The 18,927-nt window shown below is 36.8% G+C and overlaps 1 protein-coding gene across 1 annotated transcript; it reads left to right on the top strand.

Moving 5' to 3' along the window:
* The first annotated feature begins 631 nt into the window (after positions 1–631).
* LOC141664535 (uncharacterized) lies at positions 632–2,922 on the top strand. The gene is made up of 4 exons (XM_074470492.1): positions 632–1,274; positions 1,675–1,988; positions 2,090–2,197; positions 2,287–2,922. Exons 1-4 carry the CDS (start codon positions 632–634, stop codon positions 2,920–2,922), a joined length of 1,701 nt encoding a protein of 566 aa, XP_074326593.1.
* Positions 2,923–18,927: the final 16,005 nt, after the last annotated feature.

Genomic DNA, 18,927 nt, shown 5'->3' with positions numbered 1-18,927 from the left:
TACAAAGTTAGAGTAAATGTTAAAGCTACATAATTGGAAATCTAGGTTTGGTATTAGCAATAGCGCCTTCACTGATCTTCTCACTTCTGTTGGTTCTTTTCTTCCTCAAGATCATGTGTTACCGGTTAATGCGTATGAGGCAAAGAAAACCTTATCTGACTTGGGCCTCAAGTACATTAAATTTCATGCATGTCCAAACAATTGTATACTCTACAGGGGTATAAATCTTAATGCATCTGAGTGTCCTAAATGTCGTTTATCTCGCTGGAAGGTTGCGAAAGATGGTAAACTTAGGGTAAATAGTCCAGCCAAGGTTATGTGGTATTTTCCTATCATTCCTAGGTTTAAAAGAATGTTTAAATCTCCTGATACCGCTGAACAGTTGATTTGGGATTCAAAACAACTGTCAAATGATGGTCATATGCGGCATCCGGACGACTCTCCTTCATGGAGGAATATTGATTATCGGTGGCCTTCGTTTGCTAGTGATCCAAGAAACCTTCGATAAGCTTTAGGAGCAGATGGTATAAACCCGTTTAATAATGTCCTAAGTAATAGGTATAGCTGCTGGCCGGTAGTATTGGTAGCTTATAATCTTCCTCCATGGTTATGCATGAAGAGGAAGTTTATAATGTTATCAATATTAATTCCTGGTCCGCACGAGCCGGGAAATGATATTGACGTATACTTAGAGCCGTTGATCGATGATTTGAAGAAGCTTTGGGTAGAAGGTGAACCAAATATCTATGACGCTTATAGTAAATCCTATTTTACTTTAAAAGCGGTTTTGATGTGGACCTTAAATGACTTTCCTGGATATACAAATTTATCCGGTTGTGTTAATAAGGGTTACAAGAGCTATCCCATATGTGGTGACGACACCGTTGCCAAATATTTAAGTCATAGTAAAAATATGTGTTATCAAGGCCATCATCGTTATTTGGCTGACCATCACCCCTATAGCAGACAAAAGTTGGCTTTTAACGGCGAACAAGAGCTTCGGCGACCACGTCCACCCCTTTTTGTTAAAGAAGTGTTAGCACAACAGGAACAGATTAAATTTTCTTATGGCAAGGAAGTAAAGAAGTCCAAAAAGGTTGATTGTCCGTGGAAGAAAAAGTCTATTTTTTTCGAGTTAGAATATTTGAAGTTTCACCACGTTCGTCACTGTCTCGATGTTATGCACATCGAGAAGAATGTGTATAATAATATGATGGGGACATTGTTAAATATGCGGCACAAGTCAAAAGATATGCTTGATATGCTTGACATGGGTGTTAGAAAAGAAAACCTACGTGCCTCCTTCTGCTTTTACTTTATCAAAGGCTGAAAAAAGAACAATGTTGTCATCATTCTTGAATATGAAACTTCCGTATGGACATGCATTGAACATTAAAAGCTTCATGTCCATGGCTGATTTAAAGATTTATGGGCTAAAGTCCCATGACTGCCACATCCTCCTCCAACAGTTGCTCCTGGTTGCAATTCGATCCGTTCTTCCGAAACATGTTAGGGTCACAATAATACGATTGTGTTTCTTTTTCAACTCCTTGTGCAGCAAAGTAGTTGATATTTCGAAACTAGATAAACTGTAGTCAGATTTGATATTGGCCTTGTGTGAGCTTGAAAAAAAAATTCATGCCTCATTTTTTGATGTTATGATACATCTCGTAGCCCACTTGGTTTGGGAATTGCATTTGTATGGACCAGTGTGCTATAGGTGGATGTATGCGTTTGAATGGTTTAATAAAGTGATGAAGAGTTATATTAGAAACCATTATCATCCGGAAGGTTGTATCGCCGAAAGTTATCTTGGTGAGGAATCGGTAGAATTTTGCACCGAGTTTCTTAAAGAGAGTTGCAAAACAGCTGGTGTTCCCAAAGATCAAGTCAGGCTTTCTGGTCCCTTATCCTTTATGAAGATGAAGGAAGTCGAAGAGAAAGAGCGAGATGAGGCACATTTAATTGTCCTGTTAAACAATTCTGAAGTATTTCCTTATATAATGTAAGTTCAGTTTTTGTTCTTGTAAAACCATATCTTTTCGGTAAGTATTCTTGTGAGTGAATATAATAGATGTTTTTTTATCAGAAAGCATATATGGAGTATCTTGAAGAAATTCATCAAGGAAAGAAAAAGAGTGTTCATTGGCTCATGGGAGAACATAATCGGCTGTTTGCTGATTGGTTCGAAAGAAAAGTTGGTTTCTCTTATTCTGACTTTTATTGTGAGTTTTATTTAATATAATTAATAAGTGGCTTATATGTAATTAATGACAATGTGTGCAGGTTAGGAGTGAACTTAAGGAAAACTGCGCCGCTGTTTCAGAAATGATAAGATGGTTGCCTGCCAAACCATCTTATTATGTTTTGACTTATGAAGGATATCTAGTTGACGGAGTTATGTACTTCATAAAAGATCATGATAAATCAAGGGTTGTTCAGAACAGCGGTATTTATTTAGTTGCTAAGACGGTTCAAGTTTGTAGTGCTAGGGATTTAAATCCGATCGAGAGTGATATGACGTTCTATGGCATCATTCTAGAAATATGGGAGTTGGACTACCATGATTTCAAAGCCCCTTTATTCTTGTGTAAATGGGCATCGAATGACAGAGGTATCAAAGTGGATGATCTTGGCTTCACGCTTGTGGACTTTAGTCGACAGGTCCAGAAGAAGGATAAATATGTTTTCATTGATCAAGTGAAGCAAGTGTTTTATGTCGAAGATCCGGTTGATGCTACCTGGTCCATTGTATTAAAATCCACGACTCGAGACTATCACGATATCAACAATGAAGATAACCTAGGAGACACGACAATGGAGCATCAGCCATTTTGCTCTAATATCCCGGCATGTGATGTTGCTGATGATATGGAGCATAGGGTTAGAGAAAATGTTGAGGGAATTTGGGTTAAAAACTGAACAATATATTTATATATTGTAAAACTATGTACTATGTTGTGTGTATTCTCTTTCTAGAGTTAATACGTTTCGCTTAATGTACTATGTTACTATTTTATATGAATGCACTTATACTTTACACGTTTCGCTTAATGCACATATTTATATCAGTTGATTATTTAATTATTCATGTTCTATCTGCATATTTAATTATCTGCATATTTAATTATCTGCATATTTAATTATCTGTATATCTAATTATCTGCATATTTAATTATCTGCATATTTAATAACCATTGTGTAAACCAGATTCATACAACGGTTTTATGAACCGTTGTGAAAAAAATCACCAAAAAAAGGAGTTTGCACAACAGTTTTAAAGAACTATTGTCTTCATATGTTTCATACAACCGAAAAAGTAACCGTTGTAAAACATGAGATAATGGTTTTAGAAAATTATTGTTGGTAGACATTTCACACAATAGTTCAGAAAACTATTGTTAAACAATGCACAACAGTTTGTAAAACCTATTGTTTTAATATGGTTCATATAACGGAAATATAAAACCATTGTAAAATATGAGACAATGGTTTTATATTTTCGTTGTTGTATTCCGTTTCGCACAATTGGTTGTGTTTGCATTGTGTGTTTAACATATCACACAACAGTCCCTGAAGTGTTGTCTTTAATCACACAACTGTTTCTGCCTTGTTGTCTATGAAATATTAAGACAAGATTTTGTATATAAAACTCTTGTCTATACCACTGTATTTTTTAAAAAAAAATTGATAGAAAGAGTGCATCTCTTTCATTGCCAAACAACTAATGGACAGCAAAACAAACATATTATCCATTTGGAGTAAACATAACAACCACCATGAACAACAAACATCACCAAACTAAAATTTTAAAGTTATACATAGCAATAATGAAATATAAAAAAAAATCAATCTAGTTGAATTTGTTCATCTACATCCCTGATGTAACTAGCATCATTTTCAAAATCATCATCTGGTAAGTTGGGCATAAAAAACTCAGACTCAAGCTCTACTTCCACGGATCCCTCATTTTCATCTTCGCTATCATCATAGTGTTTTCTTTCGGGAAATTTCAACACCACGGACCATAATTTTTTAAGAGGATCGTCGATATAACAGACCTGCTTAACATGTGTTGCCAACACAAATGGATCATTAAAAAAACCAGGCCTATTCAAATTAACTAATGTATATCCTAATTCATCGACCTTAATTCCTCTGTTCATATCCACCCACTTACAGAGAAAAAGAGGGATCCTAAAGATGTTATAGTCCAACTCCCATATAAAATTTATAACACCGTAGTATGTATGTGATGTATGCTGAATATTTTTGTCTGTACCCTGCACAACCATTGTATCAGCATCTACACACACTCCACTACACTGAACTTGACGCGTATCATCACGAGACTTGGTGCTAAATGTAACCCCATGCACCTTGTAGCCACTGAATGTAGGCACATCATTATTAGGCCCATCTGCGACCCACCTTATATGTTGCGGTACCTCCTCTCCATCTAGTAAATTTGATGCAATCTGTGAAAAATTAAATTACACATAATTTGCAAGGTTTCCAATAATAACAATGGAGGTAAATGACTGAATATTAACAATTAAGAAAACGTAAAACCTTTTCTTTAAACCATTTTGGGAAAGTTTCATTTTGCTTATTCTTTAGCCAGATTTCGTCATTTCCACGTTCCGGAAATTGGTCCATCAAAAATGACAAGTGTTCCCTACAATTAAAATGGCAGATATAAAGAATTTTGATATAGGTATGGTTATAACTAAACTGCGCACGAAGGATAATAAAAATACTTACTCAAAATATGGCACAACATCCGTACTATTTTGTAGGACACACAAATGTGCAAGGTGCAAATCTTTGGTGCTCGGGGTGATCATTGTTGCACCAGATAGTGGTCTGCATATTGCATCCTTTGTACGTCTGCCATTTTCTGGAACTCTGACAGTTGATTCCTCAAAATTAACCAAACACTCAACTGCCTCCTCAGCAATATATGCCCCAGCAATACAACCCTCCGCGCGAGCCCTGTTCCTTACATATCCTTTAAATATTTTCATGTACCTTTCGAACGGATACATCCACCTAAGGAAAATTGGTCGGCATAGCTCAACCTCTCGCACAAGATGAATCGAAAGGTGAATCATTATGTCAAACAAGGAAGGGGGGAAATATTTTCAAGTTGGCATATTGTTATAATTAGTTGAGACTGCATTTTTTCCAATTTATCGGCTTCAATAACTTTGCTACAAATAGCCTTAAAGAACAGACAAAATCTAATAACGGTGTCCCTGACCTTTTTATGCAGTGACGATCGAATTGTAATTGGGAGTAGGTGATGCAAAATCATATGGCAGTCATGGGATTTCATTCTGGTAAGTCAGAGAGTTTCCATCGATACCAAGCTCCTAATATTAGAACAAAATCCATCAGGCAACTTCATTCCCAAAAATGATGAGCAAATAGTTTTTTTCAGAATGTGTCGAATTCCAAGATGCCAATATTTGTTTTTACTCTGTGTGGAAGGCCTATCACTCTCTCTTAAATCAGCTTCAGAAAATGGCTCAATATCTGGATGTCGCATAAATCGTTCAGCCCCGGCAATCACCCATCTTCTTTTTACTGATTATAGCTTCCTTTTCTTCAAAGCTACAACTCTAGAAACAAAGGCAATTCAAGAGATTCTGAGCTCGTATAAAAGATTCTCGGGTCAAGCTGTCAATTTTCAGAAATCAGCCATTTTCTTCAATGCAAATGTCCATAAAGACAAACAAATGGAGATCAAACAAACCTTGAGAGTATTCAATGATATTGGGAACAGCAAGTATCTCGGCTTACCATCGCTGATAGGTAGGTCCAAGAAGACAGTCTTCAGATATCTGAAAGATAGAGTGTTTCAAAAAATCCAAAGTTGGAGCTCAAAATTACTATCTCGGGCGGGGAAAGCAATCATGATCAGGAATGTGGCCCAGATGATTCCTACATACACAATGTCATGCTTTATGGTTCCAAAGACTCTTTGCCAAGAAATTGAAAGGTTAATGAATGCGTTCTGGTGGAAGTCAAATGCTTCGACTGGCAAGGGGATACGATGGTGTGCCTGGGACAAAATAAGCATGTCAAAAAAAAGTGGCGGCCTTGGATTTAGAGACCTCCATGGTTTTAACTTGGCACTCTTAGGGAAAAAATGTTGGAATCTTATCAACAAGCCTGATTCTCTGGTAGCTAGAGTTCTAAAAGCTCGATATTATCCTAACTGCCATTTTCTTCAAGCTAGTCGTGTAGGGGGATCGAGTTATACTTGGTCTGGTCTGTGGGAAGCTAAAGAAAACATGAAAAATGGAATGAGATGGATTTTAGGGGATGGTAAATCAATTAATATAAAGTCTGACAGATGGTTAAGGAATAAGGCTGATCTTCGAGTCAATTTGGAGCAAACAGATGATGTTAACAACTTAAAGGTCAGTAATTTTTTTCAGATTAACACAAAGATATGGGACGAGGAAAAAGTGAGATCACAGTTCAACAATGAAGATGCAAATGTCATTCTTAATACCCGAATACTAAATATGTGTATCAAAGATAGACTGGCCTGGTCCCATTCTCCTAATGGGCAATACACGGTGAAGTCGGGGTATCATCAGTGGAATAAGAGTCACACTGTGGTAACTGGGATACATCAGTCTAGAGGTTGGTGTAAAATTTGGGTGTTGCAAATCCCTCACAAAGTAAGAATCTTTCTGTGGAGGTTCTGCAGAAATACCATTCCAGTCAGGTACTTAATTAGAGGCAAAGGAATCATAGTTCCAATCTATTGCCCGATGTGCACTGGAGATATTGAGCACCTCATGCATTTGTTTTTGGACTGTAGTTTCGCCAAAGAGTGTTGGTGGAATGTGGGCTTGAGTTACGATATGTGGTCAGTAGAAAATGCAGCTGACTGGTTGCTTGAGAAGCTGAGTACTGAATCCAGTGAGGTTTTGACAAAGATTGCAACAGTCCTGTGGGGAGTCTGGTTTGTGAGAAACAAGAAAATATTTGAAGAAAGAACCATGACACCAGTTGTGGTCATGGAATGGAGCAAAAAGCAGGTTCAAGAGTGGAAAAAAGTAAACAAGAAATACCTTGAAACTTCAGGACATAACTCATTTGTTTCACAGCAGGAAAATAAGTGGACACCTCCTAGCCTGGTTTTATTCAAGGTAAATGTGGATGCTGCAGTGAAGGAAGGTCAGGACTCATTTGTAGTTGGTATGGCTCTCAGGAATAATCATGGCCAGTTCTTAGCAGGAAGAGTAATGAGATTTGCAGGCAGCACGCATGTAGTGGAGGCAGAAATGGTAGGGATCGTAGAGGCTCTCTCATGGATAAACCAACTTCCAGTGACAATAGTGACCATTGAGAGTGATTCTCAACTCTGCGTCAACGCGATAAAAGGGAACAACACAAATCTGCTCGAGTTTGGTAATCTGGTGCATCAATGTAAATTCATGATTTAGAGCAGAGGTGGGGTGTTGGTAGATTTTGTTAGAAAGCAAGCTAACAGGGTGGCACATAAGATTGCCAAAATCCCTTGTGCGCTAAATTGCTTCTTGGATTTTATGTCTCCTCCAGCTTTTTTGTTAGAGACGATTATGTCGGATTGTTTGATGAATTAATGAAGTACTTCTTTTGCTCAAAAAAACCAAAGACCCTAGCAACCAAATTTTCAATGATCCATCCATAAAATAGTATAAATTTAATTTTAGCCCATGTAGCTAATAGAACTAATTATATTTAACTTTTTTTAATTCTGGTCAATAATATAACTTTGTTTAAGCCGGAATAAATAACTTGTATTATTATTAATTTCGTTTACACCTGTATGAAGCACTAAAAACTTGTATAAGCCCGTAAGGGTTGGCTCAGTTGGTTAAAAAGAAGAAAACTATCCTCTTGGTCATAGGTTCGAATCCCACGGGAAGAGGATTTATATGATTATGCAGTCAGAGTCTGTCGCTTAAATGTGGTTTACCAGTGATTTACCTTGGTAGGGAAAAAAATGAAAATACCGATAATTATAGGCAAATACGCCAACGATCATCGCAACTCATGACTTCCGTATGATCACAAATATATATATATATATATATTAGTTAAATAAATTTAATTATAGGGTAGTTAAATAAAGGGATCCCTTGGTGAATGCCACTTTAACTTCTGCATGTCAAGTCTAACGCCCAGTCCTGTACATCGTTAAGTTAAATAACTCATCTTTGGGTCTTTAATCTTTTAAGCGATAACTTGTCTTAAGTTATTTGGGCAGAAGTTTATTATTGTTGATTTAATATTTTTTATTATAAAAATATATAATAAAGTAAGGGTAATTATGGAAATTCAACGAGTACCAAAAAATAAGTATTGTACCAAAACTTTTAATATTTCATCATTTATATAATAGTAATAGATAGTATAGATAGATAGATTGTGAATACTAATCTACTTATTTTATTTTAAATATTACCATAATTACAGACTACCGACCAAACTTTTATTATCCCGTCTTTAATACAAATACGTGACATCTTGGCATAACGGTTTCTATTATTATCATTATTGTTATAGAGTTTATATAATAACCCCAATTTTTGGGAAATTTTTGAAACCCTTATGAATAGTGTTTTTGCTGAATGAGAAAACTTTTCATGCCACACTATGTAGGGGTTCTGATATGGATATTCTGAGATTTTATTAGTACTTTATATGGGATATAAGTGTATGTAAAGATCGTCAGAATCCAAATCCGAACACTTTGATTTTTCCCGGAAATACACTAGATACGGAAAGATTTAAGAAAAAGGTAACAGGATAAAAAGGATTTAAATTAAAGGATTATAGGAGAGGATCATAAAAGGAATATAATATATTGAGAAAGGTTAAGGGAACCTAAGTAATAAGATCCCGGGTATGATCCTTCAAACGATAAACGAAAACGAAAGTTAAGCGAACCGTATAACAGATCAGTGGTCATTAGGCAAACAATTAGGAAGTTAATCAAAGGGATTAGAGAGGATGATGTCACCCAACCAATGAGAAGAGGACAAGGAGGGGAGGATGACATCATGGGGATGACACAAGCATGACATGGGAAGGAAGGAGATGTGGTGGCTTTTTAACCACACAAAATCAAGGGCAACTAGGTAATTTACTAAAACAAACACAAAAATCAAACCAACCAAGCCAAGCAAATCATTTTTTATCAAAATCAAAAAGAAACCAAGGCATTGTTCTTCATGCTCTCGGCCAAAACAGAACCAGAACACTAAAACTGCTGTATCTCCTTCATTTCTCACTCAAATATTGTGTTCTATAGCTCATTGGAAAGGTATTGAGATGGCCTACAACTCTTGTTCACAAGTCTCGTCCAAATAATCATGGTAAGACCCTCATTTTTACAGTTCTTTAAATCGGACTTTTAGAAACTTCAAAGCCTAACTTTGTGTTCTTGATTTCTTTGGAAAGATCAAGCTTGTAGGAGGCTCCCTAAGGCTTCCTAGCAACTTAACACCTCCCAAGGAAGGTATAAACTTCAAACCATAGCCTTTACTTTATTTGTTAGTAAGTTTAATGGTTGGTGTTGTGAAATGAGAAGCATGGATTGTGATTATTAGTAGTTTGGTTTGATTTGGAAGTGTTTTTGGTAATTGAAGCTTGATTATAGTTCATAGGTCGTGATTGTGGTTGTTTGAGTTGAAAACCTTGGAGATTATGGACTGATGTGGTATGGTTTAGGTGAAGTTTTGTTGTATTGATGGTTATGAGTTGGTTGGTGGTTAATTGGAGTAGTTTAAACATTGGTAATCGCGTAAACATAGCCGTCGTAACGTCCGATTTTCTTTGGACTGTTTTTGTGCATAACATTAGGACCCGAGAACCCCCTGCTAGATTATGACCACTGCCATGTTTAGATAGCTCATGTTACGAGCTTCGTTTTGATATGTAGTTCGTTCGATTCCGATGCACGGTTTAGGAGAAACGACCGTTTCAAGTAACGGCGTTTCGCGAACGAAACTTTTCCCCTCGCCTTACTTTGAAACATAGGTTAAAGACCAAAAAGGGTTAATTAATGTATGAAACATTTATGGTAAGTGTGTTGGGCAGTTGGTAAGACACTCGCAAAGGAATCGCCTTAAAACTCGTAAAGGTTAAATTATTAAAAATGGTGGAGCCGAGGGTACTCGAGTGACTTAAGAGAATCAGTAAGCGCAAAACGAGCGTTAGAGTCTGAGTTGGTTAGAGTATAGATTTACAAGTGACTTGGTTTAATTCCAACTTACTTATTGTTTATAGGTTACCAGACTCGTCCCGAGCCATTCGTAATCCCCAGTCGCTCAGGCAAGTTTTCTACCCGATATACTGTTGTTGTGATATAAATATATGTATATGCATTATCTTGTGATAGTGCATGATTGTTATTAGCAAATTTTGCGATATATTGGAGCATGCTGATATGGTATATATGCATGTCTGTTTCGTAATCTGGTTATCTATCTGTTGATTTCAATGCTTATAGTTGCATAATACCTATGCTAGAAATAAGCAAGTAGTTGCGTATACCCTTAGTATAGGGGATAAAAGGTGAACATATTTCTAAACCGGGAGTCGATGTTCCCGAGTATATTATATATATATATATATATATATATTTATATATATGGATATAGTTTTTAAAACTATGGATCGAATAAGGTTTATTCGATACCTTTATTTTACTTAATTGAATATTAATTTGAGTATTCATTCGAGGGCTTATGACTCAGTTTATTTTATTATTTGAATATTATTTGAATATTCATTCGAGGGCTTATGACTCAGTTTATATTATTATTGAATATTACTTGGATATTCATTTGAGGATGTATGACTCCTTTATTTTATGAATATTATTTATAGTATTCATTCGAGGTATTATGACTCCGCTTATTACTTAATAATATTCTTTATTGTATTAAAGAATAAGGTGTCGATAATCAAACTTACTTTTGATTATTCAAATAAAGATATTACTTTCGTATAAGTATATCTTTGATTATTTGCTATTCATTTCAAGTATAAGTTTTAATACTTCTACTTCAATTATTTTATAAAGATTATTCTTTATGGGAATATTATTTAAATAATAATATTCAGACATTTTCTAAATATTCTGGGGACTGATTTACTTCATTAAATCAGCTTCACTCCAAACATTCTTAAAAATGTTTTGCGAGTCTTCAAAATGATTTTTTTAAAAGTTAGAGCAGATCCCAAAACTCTTTTTTTTTAAGATCCTCCTTTCGAAGGGGATTTAAATACTCGCTCAAAACCTGAGGGATCCGGCTCTGTGGTGTGTTTTATATTCGCAACAAGGTTGCTGTTTTGATAAATGAATTGATTACTTACCCAACACTCGGGAAGTAAAATTCTTGGAACAAGTTAATCCATTAACAGGCATCGCCTGGGAAATATCGGTGAGTTCTCCTTTCCAAATAGATACGACTTCTTGGTGGAGCCGTATCAACAAGTTTCTACTTGGGGAAAGTGGGGACAAGCTTTACGTTTCAGAGTTATGGATTTCATCTGAACTAGGAGTGGCGTAAGTGGCCGAGTAGCGCCAGCCCAGCCTTATTATATTGGCCCAAATGGCCTGGAAGTTCCGCTAAGGCGGTCCATTCCTTAGGAGTTCAGTGTTCGGTTGACAAGTAAATCCGACAGGTTCTCCTCTACATGTAGAAAATGGTGGGGTTGTACTACTACGACTGATCATCGTAAGTGGTCTTCCTGGCGCGGCAAACTCCCGTAATGAGTTCATCATCCAATTGGATAATTTCTGCAACACTACCCAGAGCACTTCGATAGAAAGGCTACGGTTGGGCGATTGTTGAGTGTTGGCAGGGTCAAGTTTTCAAAATGATGTTTACATCAAATGAAGTATCTCGTAACTTCATTTTATTTTGATAATATTTTAAAGATTTAATCTATTCAAATCTTGCCTTATAGTCTCATCTATGTGATGAACTTTTGAAGCTAATTATAACTTGAACGGTGGTAGTTCAAGTAGTATTTGGGAAAGATATAAGTATATTGGGGTATCTTGTAACTTCATCTTTTAAACTTATATCTAATTAATAATTATCTTATGAATGACAAAGATTTTCAGAAAAACGTTGAGACAAGGTTAGATATATGAGATCACCTTGCAACGATATTTTTTTTTCATACAGTTATACACTGGGACTTTGTGTATATTGTGCATGGAAGAGGACTTCCAATATTTTGAAAAGTATATATGTATATATATATACTGAATATTTTGCGACTTCATCGCATTAAGATATCAACTTGGTTCATTTCTTTTGACCAAGACTTTCATGAGTACTATGAGAAGGCTCATATATTGTTAATTATTATACATATTATTTTGGTGGGCTTGCTGCTCACCCTTGCTTTTTTCTTTCGTCACACAACATCAGATAGACAAGATGAACTGGACCAAGCTCCCGATTCGCAAGAGGTTAGGAGACGTTCCGCAGTTTTCTAGAAGCACTGATACCGCCATAGCTGAGGTAGGAACTACCAATAGGCTAGGCTTTCAACTTTTGATGTATCAGATTATGTATATTTATGAATTGTAATAATGGCAAAGAAATGTAAATTTATTCAGAAACCTGTTTAAGGTGTATTGGCATATAATTGTGGAATAAAACGACTTGTGATTATTTTTGGATATTCATCTCTGAGACTATAACTTGTGGTGTGTGTGTTTATTGTGGGGTCACAGTACAGAGTAGTTGATTATTTATTAAGATTGGGTGTTGTTAAGGGAAATGGAACTCGTGACAACCCGGATCCCCGACCCCGGATTTGGGGGTGTTACAGAAATGGTATCAGAGCTAAGCGTTATAAACCTCAGAGATGATGGGACGTTAAGATAATAAGTTCACTAAGATAATAAGAACTCTTGCCAAGTTCATAGTCGGACTACCTAATGTAGTACTGACAGTTAAAACCCTTATGGGAACCCTTATAAATGTAGCGATAGAAGCGTAGTTCGTTATCGTATATGGTAGCGGGACTCCGAACCCTGAAGTTGAGTAACATCAACGTGATGATGTTTTATTACTAATTGGAGATCAGATTGTGGATCCAATAGAGCGTCCTAACGCAGGACCGGATGATGTTGATATTGAGGATGTAGCGGTTGAGGATGTTATCCTAGAAGGGATAGTTGCTGAGGAGGATCCCATGGAGGATCCTGACGAGATTGGATAAAGGACCACTGATGAATTGATGACCCTGGTTGGGTCGACTACCAGAGGTAGGATTGGCCGGTCACTACCAGAGGTTCGTTCAAGTTTGTAAAGATAGTAGCCCCTTTAACGCGGCTTACTCATAAGACTGAGAAGTTTGAATGGACAGAGAAATGCGAGAACAACTTTTAAGAACCGAAGCAAAGGTTGGTGACGTTCCCTATGTTGGCGTTGCCGGATGGAAAATGAGATTTTGTGATTTGTAAGTGACGCTTCGCATAAGGAATTAGGGTGCTTCTTATATAGCACAGCAAGATAATCGCGTCTGCGTCAAGACAATTAAGGGAATTTAAAATTCGATATCCCCACCCATGAGCTTGGGCTCGTGGCAATAGTTTTGCCCTAAAGATTTGAGGCACTACTTGTATGGAGAGAAGTGTGAGATTCACAAACCATAGGAGCTCTAGTACATTCTTACGTAGAAAGAGCTCAACATACACCAGAGGAGGCGGTTAGAGCTAATCAAGAATTATGATTGGGAGATTCTTTATCATTCGGGGAAAGCCAATATGGTGGCTGATGCCCTTAGTAAAAAGGAGAGACTCAAGATGATAATGTCTTTTGGAGAGTTTATAAGAGATTTTGAGAAAATGGAAATAGTAGTGAAGGTAACCGGAGCCGGTACCGAAAAGCTGTTTGAGATAGCAATACAGCCCGAAGTATTGGAAAAGAACATATTGTGCCAGTAAAAGTGATGAATGAAGGCAGAGAGCCAACAAATAGGTATGAGATTAATACCGAGAGTGATGATAAGGGAATAATGAGGTATTCCTATAGAATTTGGGTTCCAAAGGTTTAAGAGCTTAAAGATGAAATCTTAGATGAAAGCTAGTTTGAGGAATAAGAGTTAGAGCAAACCCTGAACGTGATAGTCAGGGAGGTTGCCACCAAGACAAAAGGAACCCATAACATGATGAAGTGGAAAATGAGGATTTAAATTATGTAAGATGACCCCAATTATGGGGAGTAGGAAGAAATATTTAGACTGAGGAAACAAAAGTCGAGTAAGGACAGGAGACCCGAGATGGTACCCCTATACGGCAATTCATGGACCTGTCTAAAGAGAACTTAGACTATTATCCCCAACCACCACCCTGAGGAGACAGTGCGGTGGGAAATTCTTTCATGACCTTTAAGTCGCTAAGCTCTCAGAGTTCCAAGGAACAAGCTGACCCAGTCGAGGCAAGAGCCTGGCTAAAGGAAATAGATGAATCATTTGAGATTCTAAATGATTGACGAACCACAAAAGACTATTTTGTCACTTACCCTCCTAAGAGAGAGACCACCCGCTGGTGAAAGGCCAAGGATGGCACGGAGCAAGAGATTATAATAAACTGATTTAAGTTCAGTCAATTGTTTTCAGGAAAGTACTTCCCAAGGTTATGGAGATAGTGTAAAAGCTTAAGAGCCAGAACAAAGGCAGACGAGTATGATGAATTATGAATCTAAGTTATAAAAGTTATCAAGATTCATTCTGAAGACACGAATCCAGAATGACGGGATGTTTGAAATCAATGCTTATGTTGTGTTGGTTCATGAAATAACGATAAGAGAAAGGAATATAAAGGCAAGAGAGTTTGAGGAATGATAAGGGAGTTGGGTATGAGGAAACCCTAAAGACTCGTAGAAATAGAAATAGAAAAGTAGGTAATCGTCCGGATGAGAGTGATTCACCATGAGTTAAATTGATGGTTGAAGGTATAAGAGATACATATATTTTATCCCCTGTAAGTTGGGAAGATTCGAGGAAACCTTGAGATAATTCGAAGGATAAATAATGAGACGCGGATAGACTGAGGAGACAAGAAAGTAAGAAATTAAGAAAATTGGGTGAAGGAAGTGACCTTCAAGAAGGTAAAGTGTAAGACCGGTGGCATGATACCTAGAAAGGGAGACGCCAGATATGAAAGATATCCCAACATTGAGATGACTGTTGAGATAAACAACAAAAGTAAATAAGGAATTATTAAGAAGAAGTTCACGTTGAACATGACCAATATCTTCCAGAACATCCATGTTATCATTACCAAATCAAGAAAGAAAAGTGGATGACCATTGTTATCTTTTGGAGGCCATATGGATTGACCTCAATTTGAATAAGGATGCTATTATGAAGTTAGGTATAGACTATCGAGGTGGGAATGATTGAATAAGACACCCTTATCAGGGATATATGACTTGATTTATCCATGGAAGGATGCAGGTACCTTTTAAAGGTGGAATTAAGGATAGAACATCGGTAACTTAAAATGAATCCTAGGGGAATGCATAAAGGTTGGAATTTCACCCTTAATAGGGACAGTATGAGTTTTGACAGTATGATTTGGAAAGGGTTAATGTAGCAACAACCTTTAAGAATCAGTGGAGAAATTTTTCAGAAGTATATAGACAATGGTTCTAGTAATAGTAAATGGTATTTTAATATGCCCTGTATCTAGGGAATACAGGAGGAACGATTGAAGGATAACCTTAGAGGTTTTACAAGGAGAAAGGTAATATTCAAAATTTTCAAGAATAGAAATGTTGATAAAGGAAATATGACGTAATTATAATGTTGCCAAGTGGGGCACGTGTTAAACCACGAGAAAGTATGGATCGAACCAGTAATGGTCGAAATTATTCAGGGCAATTAGGACTTAAGATAAAAGATGTTCTAATTATAATTGAGAGTTAGTCATGACAGTGATTAACCTCTAAAGACTGAGGCAATAACTTATGGAAAAATGGTGATTTTTTTTTTTACTCATCAGATTTTAAGGAAAGCATTTTCACATAAGCTGTGATTGAAATAAGGTAGAAAATTTATTTGGAGATGGTTAAAGTGACATTGACTGTAAGAAAATTTTACTATCAGGAAAGGCCAAAGAGGTGGCCGACACTTTAAAGGTAAGAGGATAATTATAGGCGCTTGTGCCAAAAGAATACAGTGATGATGGTTAAAACTGTGAAGGTTGTATTATGGTTTGGAAGATTGACATTCCTTCTGATGACTGTGCAATACCCAGCCGTAATAGTAGTTGGTAAAGGTTTAATTCGTGTAATCGCCATGAGCGGGCTATCTATCTTAGAAGGTACTATCTTGAGAATGAGCCTGGACCATATTTCAAAAGGACTAAACGAACCTTTGAGATCAGGAGTGTTCTTCATGAATCAGAAATGGTGATTATGTTACCTCCTTAGAAGGATTTGATACGACATGTATGGACTCCGTATGGTTAGCTATTAAGATTTCATGGAAAGTGAATGATGACAGTGGGTCAGTGGTGGACCATAGTAAGGCAGCAATGATTCTGCGAGTAACGAGCTGATTACAACCGTGAGAGTTGTATTGGAATGGATGTTGAGATTGAGTACCACTAAACGGGTCGTGGTAGTGTATAAGTTATCATTGATAGACTAATTAAGTAGAGTATCTACCTATTGAATATTTATTCCCTCTTATGAAAAGAGAGTCGTATTACTATATGAGGAAGGTTGCGGTGCAAGCATAGAACTCTAGTAACGGTGATGTCTAAAATGAGATCCCAGGTTCGATTTTCGAAATCGAGGGAGTTTCAAAGGTGATTGTGTATAAGCTCGAGGAAGAGCATGGGTCCATAGAATGATGGACGGAATAAAAATATTTAGGCATGGGAAATACGATGCTATAATACTTGATGCTGATATAAATACGTATATGTTTTGTTCTCCTATGACAAACCTCTATAGTTCAGAGGTAGGTTCCAAGCCAGATATTTTGTGGCAGTATATTTTTTTTATATATACAATTCTCTTCAGTTCGTTCTTTTCTCTTCTTTTCATTTCATGTAAGTTGAGAAGAACAACCCTTCCAGAAGGGGAGGTATTGCCGAATGACTGTCTATCTGTGTGATAAAAGCCTAGTAGGATACCAACTATTGTTTAATTGCTTGTCAAGTACTAAAGGCTGGCCACCTTCTGTACTAACTATGCGAGATAACAAGTGCTCATGATCATAGTGATCTCTCAATAAATTCTTTTACTTCTATATGAAGGATTAAGCTTTCGAAAATAGAAACAGCTGAAAAAGGAGTAGTAAAGTTATGGTGGTATTCAGAATAGGAACACATTCGTAATACTAAGGTTGACGTGGTTATTAAAAGGTTATAGAACGCTAACGAGCAAAAGTATAACCAGTATAATATTAGGAACGGAAGGTAGTAGCGATTACAAACTTGAAAAGAATGGGTATTGAGAAGCAAAAGCTCTAATGCTAAACGCTATAATGAGAGTCTGTGTAATAGACTTGAAAAAATTTGGAATGATCACTTAACGCGGATTTAGTTATATCACGACAATAGATCATATGTCATTATCGAGGTGTCACCTTATGAGATCCTTGAGGGAAGATAATGTCGATCTCCCTTATGTTAGGATGAAGTTGTAGAGCGCAAGATGCTCGGACCCGCAGTAGTCCAAAGGACCAGGGATATAATAGATCTAATCAGCGGACGGCTGGTAGTAACCCAAGATGGATATAAGAGGTATGCTGATTTGACTCAAAAAGGACAAAGAGTATGAAATAGGGGGCCTAGTAATGTTATAGGTATCCCCTTGGAAACCCTTGAAAAAGGATTGATGAGGTTCGGAAAGAAAGGAAAGCTAAGTCTACAATTTGTTGGACCCTTGGATATATTAAGACGTTTGGGAAGTTAGCATATGAGCTAGCCCTACCCCCGAACATGTAGCAAGTTCATAACGTGTTCCACGTATCAATATTAAGGAAGTGTAATTCGGATGCCAGACAAATAGGGGCATATGAGCGCATAGACATGCAACCAGACGTAACCTATATGGAGCAACCAGGAAGGGTATAGAGTAAAAAGGAACGAGTGCTTAGGAGAAGGGTTATCAAACTAGTAAGAGTTTGATGGTAGAACCACAATGTGGGAAAATTTACTCGAGAGTTAGAAAGTGCAATGCTAAGAGAGTATCCCTATTCATTTTCTATCTGATTCCGGGACGGAATCCTTTTAAGGAGGGGAGACTATAATAACCCCAATTTTTGGGAAATTTTTGAAACCCTTATGAATAGTGTTTTTGCTGAATGAGAAAACTTTTCATGCCACACTATGTAGGGGTTCTGATATGGATATTCTGAGATTTTATTAGTATTTTATATGGGATATAAGTGTATGTAAAGATCGTCAGAATCCAAATCCGAACACTTTGATTTTTCCCGGAAATACACTAGATACGGAAAGATTTAAGAAAAAGGTAACAGGATAAAAAGGATTTAAATTAAAGGATTATAGGAGAGGATCATAAAAGGAATATAATATATTGAGAAAGGTTAAGGGAACCTAAGTAATAAGATCCCGGGTATGATCCTTCAAACGATAAACGAAAACGAAAGTTAAGCGAACCGTATAACAGATCAGCGGTCATTAGGCAAACAATTAGGAAGTTAATCAAAGGGATTAGAGAGGATGATGTCACCCAACCAATGAGAAGAGGACAAGGAGGGGAGGATGACATCATGAGGATGACACAAGCATGACATGGGAAGGAAGGAGATGTGGTGGCTTTTTAACCACACAAAACCAAGGGCAACTAGGTAATTTACTAAAACAAACACAAAAATTAAACCAACCAAGCCAAGCAAATCATTTTT

The sequence above is a fragment of the Apium graveolens genome, chromosome 6 (assembly GCF_009905375.1).
Source record: "Apium graveolens cultivar Ventura chromosome 6, ASM990537v1, whole genome shotgun sequence".
Classification (NCBI taxonomy): domain Eukaryota; kingdom Viridiplantae; phylum Streptophyta; class Magnoliopsida; order Apiales; family Apiaceae; genus Apium; species Apium graveolens.
The sequence above is the reverse complement of the archived record's forward strand: the minus strand, read 5'-3'. Positions and strand labels throughout refer to the sequence as shown.

Excerpts from the sequence above, each read along its gene's own strand:
- LOC141664535 (XM_074470492.1), top strand. The coding sequence starts at position 632 with ATGTTATCAATATTAATTCCTGGTCCGCACGAGCCGGGAAATGATATT. Across the intron at positions 1,275-1,674 it reads GCTTGATATGCTTGACATGG|CCCACTTGGTTTGGGAATTG; the intron begins GTGTTAGAAAAG and ends TACATCTCGTAG. Across the intron at positions 1,989-2,089 it reads TCCTGTTAAACAATTCTGAA|AAAGCATATATGGAGTATCT; the intron begins GTATTTCCTTAT and ends TTTTTTTATCAG.